Raw genomic sequence first — 14,991 nt, forward strand, 5'->3', positions numbered from 1 at the left:
TTTGAATTACCGACTATATTTTACTAATTTATAAACTTATATACATGGAGAGCATTATAACTGCCGATGAGACATGTGTTTATGAGTTTGACACAGAACCAAGTCAACAATCAACGGAATGGAGGTGGAAAACGAACGATCAAGGTAATGCTTATTTACAATTTTCGGATACTTTTCACAATGTATTGTTGGGTTCTCTAGACCCACTAACTTTATCACAATATCATAAAAATTTGCAAAAAGAAATATTAAATTGGATGAAGAAGTGAAATTGTTACTTCTAACTGAAAATAACCCTTCCTGTGCAATTGTCTTTCCAATTTTCTGACTAAGAATAATACTTTTATTGTCGTGACTGTAAATTAATATTAAAAAATAAAATGTTTCTAAAAAAATAAAAATCAAAACAAAAAATATTAATCATTTCGTCCAATGTGCACTGTAGCATATAGCTGCCATTTAACTGACTAATTCAAATCAAGGCAAAGCTACCGTTTTCACAACCTTTTATGCCATAAACAATACAACTGTCGGGGGTATTATAGCTTCGGTTTTACTTTTATAATAAAAATTCATATTTTCTAATATAAATCAATAAAAGGCCTCTTACTAAAAAAACATCAAACAAATTTATTTGCTAAATTCGGTGCCACGTGATATTTTCACATTCCAAAACTCGAATATCCTTTATCATTTTAATGCATGTTTTTGAAGGCAGTGCACCTACGACTCGAATGTATGTATGTATGGTATGTGTGTTTCGAATAGTGTATAATACATAGTTTATAAAACAGCAAAAGTTAGCAGGAACAGACATCGATATACATATGTACATATAGTATGTGTATGCAGGAGTTTTAAATTACATAAAGTACACATTACTTTTTCTTAAAGACAATTACTTACAACAATCGGTTCCGCACTTTGTGCTCCTGACTATGGTTTGGAGTGAGAGAGAATGTGTGTGAAATACACGAAGTACAAATTTCGATAAAAAATCACATATTTTCGTTTTTGCATTTTTTTTACAATACACAAATATTGTAAATAAAAAAGTAGTATATATTTAAACTATTTTGATGAACGTTTCAACATTAGCAATATACTGAGAGTGAGCATACTTTTTCGAAAAAATATTTGCGAATACACATAGATTTGTACAAGAAAAGGCGATGATGAGAAGTGTTCGGGTTTTTTACAAGTGTAACTGTTGATTAAGCACATATGTGGGTATATGACTGAGGAGGTAGTTTTGTTGTTCTCTTAAAGTTGTTTTGTAAATAATGGTAGAAGACGCCATAAAATTATTTTTGTTTTTGTGAGGGGAAAGCGTTGATTTGGTAATAAAAGCAATGTATAAAAATTAAGTTAAGAAATGAAGGCATATTTTAATAATAAATATTTATATTTAATAAATTTCTCAATTGCTATTTATTTAGAAATATGTAATTTTACTGAGAGTACAAGTAATTTTTAAATGTTTCAGATTGGTGAAGATTATATGAGAACTTGGATAGTTCATGGTTCGACTTTACCCACTTGCGGCACCAAACGTGAACATACTTACTCCGGAATATCGTTTGCAAATTGTATAAATTTATTACCAAATGAATGGTTCGGTTTGTGGGACATTTAATATTCAGTGGATTTAAAATCTCAGCAGAGTCAGTAGTTCGAAAAATCTTGAATCGGTTCCGTACCACATTTAATCTACTACTAATAGATAATGCGAAGACGCTATTTATGCCAGAGTATTGAAGATGACTGTTATGGTTCCATCCGCCATGCCTTCAAGTGCGTCACACGTTTTGTTGATCGGGTGAGAATGAGATGGCCATTGATTTGATTTTCACAAGACATTTGTTTTCGGCGATGATGATGTTGAGACGGCGTTACATACTCAAAAAGTCACTGTTTGGTGTGCTTTACAGGCAGAGGAAATCATTGGCCCATATTTCTACAAAAATGAATACGGTCACACCGTTATAGTCAATTCGAAGCTCTATAGAGCCATGATTAATGATTTTTTTTTCAACCAGAATTGGAAGATGTTGGTATGGATGGCCGTTGGTTCCAATAAGACGGTGCTACGTGTTACAAAAGCATCAATTTATTTAAGTTATGAGCGCATATTCTCGGATCGTGGACTTCTGGCGTGGTCAATAGGATTGTCCGATTTAAGACCACTGAACTATTTTTTGTAGTGTTAGTGAAGTGGTCGAGCCAGCGGGCGTTCCTAGCTAACGAGCAGGAACGTGTATTCGTTAGAGCAGAGGTACGCGATTAAATTCTGTGTGAAACCCAGATGTTGCTTTAGCAAGAAGTGGTATGTTTCGGGAATAGGTCACTGATAAATAAGCAAATTCAAAGTGAAAACGATGCTCATTGTTTTTTTTTTTTTCAGATCAAAGGCATCGTCCAATTTGTTCCTTCTGGACAAACCGTCAACTGCAAGTTTTATGTGGAAGTCCTCAAGAGACTCAAACAAAGGGTCAATTGCGTCCGACAAGACATCGCATCCGATTGAAGTTGCGCCACGACAACGCCCCGGCTCACACGGCCTTTCTTGTGAACAGCTACCTAACCAAAGCCGACGTCCCAATACTTCCGCAGCCGCCCTACAGCCCACATGTGGCAACCTGCACATTTTTGTTTCCTCTCAAGGCTATTCCAGAGAATGGCTTCCTTGACGCCTTCAATACTTGGCAGCGCTACATCGACGCAGAAGTCGCGTATTTTGAGAGTTTTTAAAGAATTGTAACGTTTGGTTCAAAACCATCCTTTCCTTTTTATAAAAGGAGCCGTAGATAAAATAATACTTTATCTTAAATATAAGAACTCCAGTTTTTCCAAAATGGACCCGCCAAAGCATTCTGTAGGCGATGAGGTTTGTTAAACGAATTAACATATTTTGAACAGTAAAGTAATTTGTTCCATTCATACGTTCAATTTTGAAGTAAAATATATTTCAAACCAAAAGTTTAAATGGGACGGCAAAATTTGGTATTTATTGAGGTTTCGGTGTATTCCAAAAATTCCATATATGAGAGTTAATCTATAATAAAGAGTGATCCAATACGAGGTTGCGATGACTCGTGCGCATTTCGACTGATAACTGGCGAATAACCCACGTAATGTTTTGCTCTAAGGCCAGAATCCAAGCGCGATTGTCATGTCAACAGATCTTGTTGACCAGGTGCTCTCTCAATCAATCCATTGATTGATGCGATGTTTAGGAGTGGAGTCATCTTGTTGAAACCAAATGTTGCCGACATCACGAGCTTAGATTTGAGGCATCAAAGAACGTTCTCACCGGCATCATTTTTGAAGACAAAATGTACCAATGATTCCACCGTCCCACAAACTATACCAAACCTTCGTTTTTCTGGATGAAATGGCAGCCCTTGAATATGCTCAGAATGCTCTTTGTCCCAAATGTGGCAATTTTGCTTGTTTATATATCCCTTGAGTCAAAAATGGATTTCTTTGCTGAACAACATTTGACTCGAAAACGTAGTAACTTTGGAACTTTCCAAACCCCATAGAGCGAAGCGATGCCACTTGCGAAGGTTGATCGGCTTCAGTTCTTTCCCAAGCTGTTCTTTATTCGCTTTCAATTTAAAACCTCGATGTAAAATGCGCCAAGTCGTTCCATACGTCGGTCCGAGTAGCTGCGAACGCCGCCGAATCGATTCTCCACGCTCTTTGTGTACACTCTCAGCCAGGGTTCCCATATTTTCTTCATTATGTGCTGGACGTAATATATTCGATCTGAACAAAAATAACAGAACAGCTAAGTAAGTAACCTCTACGTGGATCATCCGCTTTTAATCGTGTTTTATAAGAATTAATATATTTTAGTTTAATTACGTTTGCTGTTCGGACCGGGTCTCTCAATAAAAATTGTAATTGTAGTTTTGAATCTTACATAAGATGAAATTAAGAGCCTACTGGTAGTCGCCCTAAATTGAAAAGGATTAAATTAGTTTTCAAACATCATGTTTTTAAACCATGGAAACAGTTATAAATTCACTACATGCTAAAGTTTGGATAAAACAATTATGTTTTGAAATAATTTAAAAATTACTTGTATGCTTTATCGACTCTGTTATAGATTTTATTATCAGGCGTCCAAACGAACTCAGTAATTTATGCAGTACAAATAAATAAAGATTTTCTTAACATACACAAAGAGCACTAACAATAACAAAAGCAATGAAGGAAGAAAGCAGAGAGAACTTACGCGATACCCTAAACTGCGAGCGTGTAAATAGATGCAATGAGTGAGGTTATGTGTTTGTCGGTGAGTATTGTGTGGGAGTAGAGCGATAAAATTGTCGATGATATTGATAAACGAATGCATTTATGAAAAAACTATGTTAATTTCATTTATTGTTTAAAATCTTTGTTGGCTTGTGATGTGCCGATGCGAGTGAAATGATTTAATAGCAAATTTCAGTTTTTTTTTTGGAAGAAAAATGTTTGCAATAATAGCAGCTTGAGCGGCTCACTTACCAACGGCTCGTTGCTCTTCACCAGCTGGACGATTTTAATTGTTTCCTCATCCTCATCCATTTCGATGGGTACTTCCGGCAGATGCGGATAGAAGTCCTTCTGCGCAATGGCATCGTGTGCATATAAAAGGCTCTAGAAACAACAAAAACACACATACATACATACATATGTGATATCATGCAATATGTGCTGCATAAAATGAAGCTGGCAGAACTCACTTGTAAATGCGGTTCTTGCAACAAATGAAAGGCCTCTTTGCATTCCTCGTTCAGGTGGCAGCGTTGCGATAACTGCTCCAGTACTTCGTACAGTATCTGCAGCAGGAGCATTTCGTAAATTTGAAATTTTTTCTTTATTTAGATATGTGTGTATGCGCTTGTTATTGGGCGACAATATTACCTGTCCGGAAGTGGAGAGCACTGGCGCCAGTCGATCGTCTCGACCCACTTTGGCCACTTTCGTGTGTACATTGACAAGCGCATTAAGCTCCTTTGATTCGAGCAAGGCTTTAAGGAAGTCGATTTCCTGGTCATTGGAGAGATTTTCCGCCTCCTTCAGTGATGTTATAAGCTTCGACAGTGCTGCATAAAATTTTAGCGAAGAAGAGAAGAAAAAAATGTTATGACACGAAGCAACCAGAAAGGGGTAGGGGTTGTGCAGAGTCCAAAGAAGGTGGAAAAAATTAGCGGAAATTTCCGTACATGCTTAATAAACTTGGAATGTTTTACTCATGATTAAAATATTTGTATCGTTCTTAGTTAATGAGAAATAAAGATGTTAATGGGAAAAGCGGATATGTGAACACAATAAACTAAAATAAACTAAAAGATGTTTCGATTATTTCGTAATTACCGGGATCCCAATTTGTATCTGTAGCCATAACTTCAGCTGTCATCCTCTTAGTTCAGCAAGCGATTTTTTCTGACATGCACTGAAATAAATCGGTAAAAATTAGACTTTTGGCAAACAATCGTTATTTTCTTTATTGATTTTATATTTATAAATTCTTGTTGCTAAAAGTCTGAAGTACTGTTTTAACGAACTAAGCCAGTGGGATTGAATACCCGAGCTCCAAAAAAAGAGTGTAAGAGAATATTCTGGTCTAATTATTCAAACAAAAAACTAAAACTTTTACATTTCGATAGCTTAATTAAGAATAACTACTCAGAAACATTTTCCGAAAATTAAAATTTAAAAATTTATACTATATAATATTAGTATGGTGGCAGCTCCGTCAGTCCAGTCAGAACGATCCAACAATCGACTTAATGTTTCAGAATAGTCAAATTAATAACTGTGAGTAGTTCTAATACCAAATCATGCGAGGTTTTTTATCAGTTTGATTATCAAAGGTTGAGAGATGGATGTAAATTCGTTAAACGTATTTTGTAAGATGGGCTATGGAACTTGGATTCGTATTTTAGCAGCTCCCATTATTGTTAGATTTCCATAAAACTACTTTTGTATCCTAATTTTAAAGTTTCTGTATCTGCAACTGGAGCATAAAGCCTCAATACACATATAATATACGATAAGTATATGCTTAAAACTAAAGCCTTTATTTAGCAGAGTTAGAGTGTTTTGTAGTTAGTCAGCGTTTTGTTGGTTAATTTTTTGAAGGTAATTTCATAATATCACTCTTATAGAAAAGCTCATCCCTATTGTCAAAAATCTGTTTCAGTAGATTTTCAAAAGCTGTTTTAGAATCCCGTTTGCACAACAAAGTTTATGCATAAAAACCGCCCAACAAGGCTCCCAGAGCTTCTAAAAACTCATTGATTGGCCAGAAATAGAGCTCATGAAACATAGTTCCTTCGTTATAGGCTAAGCTGATCGTTTCTGCGCGACTGTTTCTTTCAAACGGTTGAATTGTTGACAATACTCCTCTGAATTAAAATTTTTGACGTAAGTTAGCAGCTCGTTGTATATTTTTCCCGCCAATCTCTCCAAAGGCGTGGCAATACATTCCTGACCGTCAATCCTCAGGCCATCGAGCTTTTTTTTTTTTTGGTAGCCGGCCTTATTTGGATTGTTCCAGAAGGATTTCGTGTATTGGTTACCTCTTGAACAATCGAAACAGTGCTTAAATGACGATTGGACTGATTTCTGTTATTTGATCTATATTTCCGATAATTGACCTTCCAGAGAACTTTGAGAGCAAAACTACATGAACGGAATCGACGAAATCAAAATTCAGCGTGATTGGCTTGCAAAAACTTTATCGAAGAGAGCTTTTCAGCTGTTTTGTGGGGTGTATTTTTGCGATTTCAGAGAAGTGAGGTATATATATTTAAGCAGTTAGAATATATTCAAGAACATATAAAAAAATTCCCGACCACAGATCGTCCGTAAATTATTTGTTTCTTAATGTTTGTTACAAATTTATGTTTTTTGTTTTTATAATATTTAATGGTTTCTGCATTAGTCTATTTAAAAAAATATTGTTTGTGGAGATTTTATTTCGTTCCACAGAGAATATTTTAATTTCAAGTGCCATAAGCAAATGGAACTATTTGCGGGTATTAAACAGCCGATTAAACGATATCAGCGCTTTTAAATAAATTTGAGGCTATTTTTAATCGTTTTTTATATTTACTTGTAACACTTTACTAACCACATCCAAAACAATACACATAAAACTGTATCTATAGTATTTCACTTCAAGAGAATTTTTCATGCACCACCGTAGTACCATACAGTACATAACATACATATGTATCTACCCATATTGTAAATATCCATGACCTCAGAAAGATTAATTTCCAAGTCCAAACACATGCAGTGTCCTTATCAATTTGGTAGAATTTTTCAAGGTTTTGCGTGCACGCAAATGAACTCCCCCATTTTCCATTTTCCAAATTTTTGAGCCTCAAGCCCTTTCGCATCGATTGGCAATGAATAGTAAATCTCCACAGCATGTTCAAAAAGGCAATAAAAAGTTCGTGGAAATAATTGCCCATTATTTATAAAATGTTGCTCCAGTTAAACACATTAATTAAAAGACACAAATTGCAGTAGCGTGATTCATTCAAACCTTTTATAATATGCGTATTTGATTACCAAATTTCCTCACACCAAATTCATAGTGATGGTGACCACATTGGGTAAGTGGGAGTGTTTGCTTAGCTATGGGAAATTCGACTCTTTGGCGCCAAAAATCACAGCATGAAAAATCATGTAAAGCGCCGCAATTCGGCAATCACAAATAAGTCTATAAGTATACTCAGCCAGACGTAAATACAAGTAAATTTATACAGTGGTTGTCAAAACTAAAGCACGAAACTTATCATTCAACTATGAAATGGAACAAAATAGATTTAACGATACTTTTTTGAAGTATTACTTCGAGAAAAAAAATTGAGCTACAAATCTGAGTAGGGAAGGTACAATCTTCTGAAAAAGTATAAAGCTGCTGCCGTACGCCAATGATATTGATATCATTGAGCTCAACAATCCGCTGCTATTTCTGCGTTCTTCAAACTGGATAAGGAAAGCGATGGGTCTGGTAGTGAACGAGGGTAAGACGAAATGTCATCAAACAAACTGTCGTTGCCCACGTCACTGTTGATAGTCATAACTTCGAAGTCGTAGATAATTTCGTCTATCTTGGAACCAGCATTGGCAGCAACAACATTGTCAGCCACGAGTTTAGGTATAGTTTGTTCGAAACGCTACTCTCCAACGTTCGGCCAATCGAATACAGCCTATATAATATATGTATATTAGGTTGTCAAAAAAATCGTGCGGTATTTTTATTGAATTTTCAATTGTTCATAAAATTTTTTTTCATGACTCATGCCCAGCTCTTGACCGATGCTACGGCTGGAGCATGGCGCATCTTCGACCATCTCTACACCAGAACGAAAACGTTGAAACCATCGTTGTGCGGTGGAAATGGAAACTGTATCGGGTCCACAAACTGCACAAATTTTATTGGCGGCTTGAGATGCATTTCTTCCTTTATCGTAGTAGTACTGTAAAATATGGCGTATTTTCTCTTTATTTTGCTCCATGTTTGCGACACTTAACTCACGAACGACTTAAAAGAAACGACAATCAATCAAACACGTGTTAGCGCGTGAAATGAGCTTTCCAAAAAGGTATAGCATGACCCGATGCGACGAATAAGACTAGAACTACGCACTCTCAGCGCCAACTAGCGAAAATACCGCAAGACTTTTTTGACAACCAATATTATATTACCTCTTTGACATATGTAAGTTCGTTAATTCAAGTTCGTGTTTCATTTTGGGCGCATACTGTATATATACAGTACAGTACATACTATATATGGTACATATTTGAGTGTTTACGTCGAAAAGTGGCAATCAGCGAATGAAGTGAAATGTGAATTCTCGATTACCTTGCTGTGTATAGAATGATGGATGTATTTGAAACGTGGCAAAAAAATCAATGATTCGGCCTATTGATTAGAGTTTGGCGTGTTGGCGATGAAAAGCAGGTGCCTTTATGGAAAGGATGGAAGTTAAGAACGCGGAAGTGAGTGCGTGATAAGAGCACTTTATTAAGAATCATATATAAAATTGATATATAAAATATGTATGGCGCTGTTAACTGCTGGCGGACGCGGAGGAAGAAAATTAGTGAAGACAAAGTGGAATAGATACAATATGTGATTAAATATTTGTTTACTTTAGTTTATTTAATAATTTGTTTATTATGTAAGCTTTAATAAAATAAAATAAAAAAAAAAATAAAATATTTGTTTATATATTGTTTTTATGGAAGTTAATTTCTTAGTAATTTGACAAGATCTTTTATGATTAATGTTGTGAAGCTGAGGTGTCACCAATGTCATCACAACAAGGCGTAAATACGTAAAAAGTTTATGGAAAATTTAACTATGCGTTCGCATGTTTGAATTGGCTCAAGTATAATAAATATTTATATTAAAATACTTAATTTTTAATTTTTTTTTTTTTTTTTTTTTTTTATGAGTTGAATATTCCAATGTAAAGATAATTACGAAGGAAGACGACGTATTGTTGATGGGATGTTTCTTTTCTCTGGCATTGTGATTATGGAAAAAGCCCTAGAACAACGGACATTCAATTAACACAGTAAAACGGAACTTAAGCATTTCACAAAATCTCGATTTAATCTTTCCTGACTCAGTGGTAAATAACTTCCATGTCCCCCACGGAAAAATACCTAAGAGTTGAAATTGAATTGGAATATTAATATTAAAAACCAAATAAATAAAAGTTGAACCTGCAAAAGAAAACTTAGTAGGAAATTCGGCCTGCATTAAAGAAACCGTATACTATCAGGAAACTAAATGGAATACAAAGAGCGGCAAATTCAGGGTTCACTGGAACTATAATAACTAACTATAACGCGAGGGGCGCATTCCGCGAACGAACGGAATTAGCCGAGTCATAAAAGGCAAGGGAGTTTTAAGCGTTGCGATCTTAAGCTGCTAAGCTACAGAAACAAAAATTTCAACAACCAAAATTAAAAATTACTTTAAAGATTATAATTTTTAAATGTTACTTGTTAAGAGTAGATAAAATAATTTTTTTAATGGTAAAGAGTGAATCTGTTAAATCAAATGTGCTGGAAGGAGAGTTGAAATCGTGACATATACACCGGAATGGTTCGTTTAACTCGAAATTTGTTCTAAAAAATTTTAAAAGTAAAGGACTAAACTGCCTGGTAGAGCGATCGGAATGTTAAAGTTAATATCATACAAGAGAGATGGGCTACAGACTGACCCATTGATGAGTTACCAAGCATTTCCCTACGACTAGCGAGTTTAGGGAGATTTATAAGTTTTAAACGGTTAGTGTGAGGGGGAAGATTTAAACTGGAATCCCAATGCAAATGATTTAAGCAGAAAGTAAAAATTGTTTTTGAACGGACTCTATTTTCTCAGAATGAACTTGATCACAAGGGTTCCATACCACGGATAATATCCGACCGACTTAATATATTCAGGCATCAATTGCCTATAGACATGTTTACTCTTTCCAAATAAGGAATTAGGAGGTTGGAACCGTAAATATTATAGACATAGCGTCATTCTGAATCAGCTAAACACAAGCAAATCAGACAATATCCTCCCAAGGTTAGATTCCAATAATCATTTTCAAGTAAGGTTGTCTACACTGACGGTTCAAAATAGACTGCGGTTTAGAGGCGGAGGCTCGCTCCTGTGATCGTGAGACCACTCTTTCTATCCGCCTGCCAAGCTGAGGCAACATTTTCGAAACGAAAGTACTATGTAGATTTAAGGAGGTCCTGTGTTGTTCTACAGAAAGCAATAATATAATAGAAGCCAGACGACATTGATGGCGTTGTCGAGGTCATAGACTAATTCCAGCGTAGACTTCAACTGCGGCTTGAAGGACCATTTTCGGCAACGAATAGGTAGACGATTTGGCAAAGCTAGGAGTCTCTTTAAATGAATCCGAGGCGGATAGTATACCATATAAAGTTATAAAGACCTTTTGTAGGGTATGCAGACATTAAACACTTGAAACCGCTGAGACACCAAACCTTGAATGTTGTTGTTTACAAAAAGCATAATGGATATGTGTAAGTAGTTGAGAGCACCAAATGGTTTGAGCATAACGATGAAACGAGTTAACTAGATTATTATAAAGTCCTACGATAGAGCTTCAAAATGGCGCATCCAGCGCTAATTGAGCCCAAGGATGTCGATGTCTCATAATAATATTAGAAAAACGATTCCATAGCAGGTCTAAAGGTCTGTTCATCCGTTATTAAATAAAGAAGTAGACATGTTTGTACATATGTACTCGTAATAAAGGAGTTTAGTGGAATATGAACTAAATTCAGCAAATCAATTATCATTTCCTCTTGATGGCGTCATTTAAATGTATTATTTTAAAGTTAAATAAATCTTAATAAGAATAAGAACAAAGGCAAGAATTTCATAATAAATACTCCGTTTTGTTTTTAAATAGTCAAATTACTTTGCTGCCTTTCAGTCTACTATGTCGGAACCAGCCAGGATATGGCACACAAAATTTGCACGTGCTGACATAATTCCAAAGAAACACATACAAACGTACATGTGTCGAACTAATGTTCAAATACCGAAGTTTACATGAGCAGCAACTGCACCAAGCCCTAAATACATACATACATATTATTTGTGTGCATTAAAATAAAATGAATGAGCAGTTTTTGGAGTGCATCCAAACAAAAGCCACTGGACTAAATGCGCATGAACTCATAACTCAAAATACACACAGCCATATTTACATAACGTGTTGAAGTATGAGCGCAATCAACAGCTAACACAATGCTGGAACTCAGTAGAATGGCCGAACAGGGTAAAAAACTTGAATGTTACATACTTACAGACTAGCGCATGTTTCCGAATAACAAAAGCTATGTAAGGAAGAGGCGAATACGGGTACAACAGAACGATGTTTATGTGCATAGGCACTGTTTTTGAAGGCCGCGACTTGCTTTTGCATATTTCGTTTTTCAAAAACCTGCCCTACTGCTATCTGTCAAACTGAATGAGAGAACAAAAAAAAGTTTTATCATTCGCTTTATCCTGAGATTAAGTTAGCTGTAGTTTTCAAACATTTTTCCAGGGTTCATTTGATAATATTTACTTTGTTTTTTATTTTTTTTTTTTTTTAATTTACAAGTTTTTGATTAAAATCTGTCATAGTTTGGTTTAGTGGTTTTCTATGAAGCAATACTTTGTTTGTGAGTTGGTCTTGTCGACAGCTGTTATTTGATCTATATACAGTTTGGCTTGTCATTTTAATGAACAGATTTACTCCGCAAATCGTTCGATTAGAGTCGCTGATTCATAGATCGGTTTCACATCATCAGAGGTGCTGTACAGCGCTGCACCAAAAACGCTATTGCTGCTGTAGAGTAGAGTATCGAAGTATACACGAACGATTTGGAGCTGAGTGGAGAATTTGCGGAACAATCTTGGTTTGCGGGCTTAACAATCTAACTCGTGTAGGAATTGAAGTCGAACGAGCGCAAGCGTGACAATCGTTCGGTGAACGAGCTCCCAACGAGCTGGCCATTAATCCTGATTTTACGACACAATTTTGTTCACCGCAGAAGTCTTTTTAAGTTGAATTAGTAAAAAAAAAAATTTCGCATTCGGAGCGATAATACATAGTCCACAAACCATTGTTGAGACGCCGTTACATCATAAAAAATTCAGTGTTGTTTCGGAATGAATGGGCCATATTTCTTCAAAAATCAATGGGGAATACTATAGCTGGTCTATTTTTTTAGGGTTATTGCTGATATACGATTGCAGTGAAAAGTGATCGAAAATTGGACTCACGTGGCTGGAATTTATTAGAGTCTATAAGTTTCACTCTGCTCTTTAAGACATTAGGTCTATTGAATTGTAAATATATGGAGTGCAGCACAATTTTTAAGTGTTACCATTTTGAAGTTGTTGTAAGATACCTTAATGCTTCTCTGAGAGCCATTAAGAGTAAAAATAATATGGGTTCTTCTTCTTTACTGGCGTAGACACCGCTTACGTGATTATAGTCGAGTTAGCAAGAGCGCGCCAATTGTTTCTTCTTTTCGCTACGTGGCGCCAATTGGATATTCCAAGCGAAACCAGGTCCTTCTCCACCTGGTCCTTTCAACGGAGTGGAGTTCTTCTTCTTCCTCTGCTACCCCCGGTGGGTACTGCGTCGATTACTTTCAGAGCTGGAGTGTTTTCTTCCATTCGGAGAACATGACCTAGCCAGCGTAGCCGCTATATTTTAATTCGCTGAACTATGTCAATGTCGTCGTACATCTCATACAGCTTATCGTTTAATCGAATGCAATATTCGTCTTATTAATATGTAGTAATGTCACAAATAGATAAAACCGGTCAATAATATGCTTATCTCCCTATTGCCTAATAAAAGAATTTCAAATTCCCAGTTGGTCTTATTATATTAATAATGGTTTAGTGCTGAAGTTGGGACCGTGGTCTTAATCCCAAATATGATTAATTCCGATTTTAGTCTGAAGTTTGGTCAACACTGAAAGAGTTGATACTTTACTTTCTAGTTCAAATGTTCAAATAGGTACAGAATTGTAATATGTTTAATAATTTTGAGCTCGAAAAATTAATTCGTCTAAATAGCAAGAATATCACTACATAGTAATATAAAATTCAATAACTTAAAGGAACTCTATAACTATCTCGATTAATCCGGGATACTTCAAACAATCATTTTGTGAACAAAACTCGTGTGTAAAGAAAATCGGCTCAGCAACTCACCAACATTTGAAAGGTAGCTCAGGCGAGCTGAAACGACGAGGTGGAAACACACCGACAAACAAAAGCTGGAAAAGAGGCAGAGTTGCAGTGGCAGCTAGTTCGCATTGTTTATCAGTGCAGCAGTCGCAACTATATATTTTTGTGTTGTTGTTGTGCATTTTGTTCTTATTGCAGCTGGTTGTTTGCTTGCAACGCGGTGTGCTATTGTTTTTGCAAAACGACAAGTGCAAGGATTCACCATTACTAAGTATTATACATATGTATGTGTGTGCGAGCTAACAGCCGTTATGAGCGCACGAATGAGTTATTCAAGAGGTGCACTGCTATGCACGTGATATATAGTATACTTGTATGTATGCACGAGTATATTAAGCTTTTGCAAGACAGGCGGCAAGTGAGTGTAGGGGTGCATTGGTGTGACGGTGAAATTGTATTATGCTTATGCTGTGTAATTTGAAAAGAAACACAAAAGTGTTGCGCTTTGTGGGGTTACGGTCGAAAGAGTGTTGCCTGTGGTGCGGGGTTTTTTACATAGCAAGAAGTCGTAACGGCAAAATGGCCTTTCTATTCAATGGTTTTTAGGTCAATTTCATGAATTTAAATGCCATTTTGTATGAGGTGTCACGTTTTGATAAATTGAATCATTAGAGTAGCTGGAAGGATGAATTGCGCTTTTAGCCATTTATTTTTTGAAAGCTTCTAACGCTATGTCACAATGGTTCGTGTCGAGTTTGTGTATACCTTTCTATGATTTAATCTCAGTATTATAGATTACACCTATGCCAAATCAAATTCAGTTAAATTTTCACTAGAATCGGAAGACAATACACTTTTTTCGAACTAAAGCCATTTTTAGCAAATGGAATTTTAACTTATTGGCATCTGTAATTTTTCGGAACCTAATATATATGTATATTGGTTTATACCTTTCGGAATTAGGTATTTGAAAATGAGTAGCAAATTTAAATTCTAGAACGATATAATAATTTCAGAGTCAAGAAAATAGTACTGGCCAATCCTCGAATAACTGTTGCAGAACATGCTAAGGAACTAAACATATCGTCTGGTTCGTGTTATTTGACTTTAACCAATGATTTGGGTATGGGTCCTGTCGCCGCGAAGTTTGCACCCAAAATTGCTCATTTTCGAAAAAAAAAAAACATTGTTGACATTGCTCAAGAGAACTTGGTCTCAGGCCGCGATCACCCAGATCTGCG

The 14,991-nt window shown here is 35.9% G+C and overlaps 1 protein-coding gene across 4 annotated transcripts in view; it reads right to left on the reverse strand.

The window, feature by feature from the left end:
* The window catches only part of LOC108974675 (MAGUK p55 subfamily member 7), a 32,875-nt gene that overhangs the window by 5,909 nt on the left and 11,975 nt on the right, over positions 1-14,991 (reverse strand). For 2 of the 4 annotated variants that reach the window (XM_018942658.1, XM_018942656.1), the window contains exons 2-6: positions 5,368-5,446; positions 4,915-5,096; positions 4,734-4,829; positions 4,516-4,647; positions 907-936 (exon numbers count right to left, since the gene is read on the reverse strand). In XM_018942658.1, the coding sequence (XP_018798203.1) occupies positions 907-936; positions 4,516-4,647; positions 4,734-4,829; positions 4,915-5,096; positions 5,368-5,410 (483 nt within the window). In that variant the 5' untranslated portion in view covers positions 5,411-5,446. The remainder of the gene's footprint in view (positions 1-906; positions 937-4,515; positions 4,648-4,733; positions 4,830-4,914; positions 5,097-5,367; positions 5,447-14,991) is intronic. The other 2 variants (XM_018942659.1, XM_018942657.1) reach the window with 1 other exon arrangement.

Source organism: Bactrocera latifrons, unplaced genomic scaffold (genome assembly GCF_001853355.1).
Source record: "Bactrocera latifrons isolate USDA-ARS-PBARC rearing strain unplaced genomic scaffold, ASM185335v1 scaffold_58, whole genome shotgun sequence".
Taxonomy (NCBI): Eukaryota; Metazoa; Arthropoda; class Insecta; order Diptera; family Tephritidae; genus Bactrocera; species Bactrocera latifrons.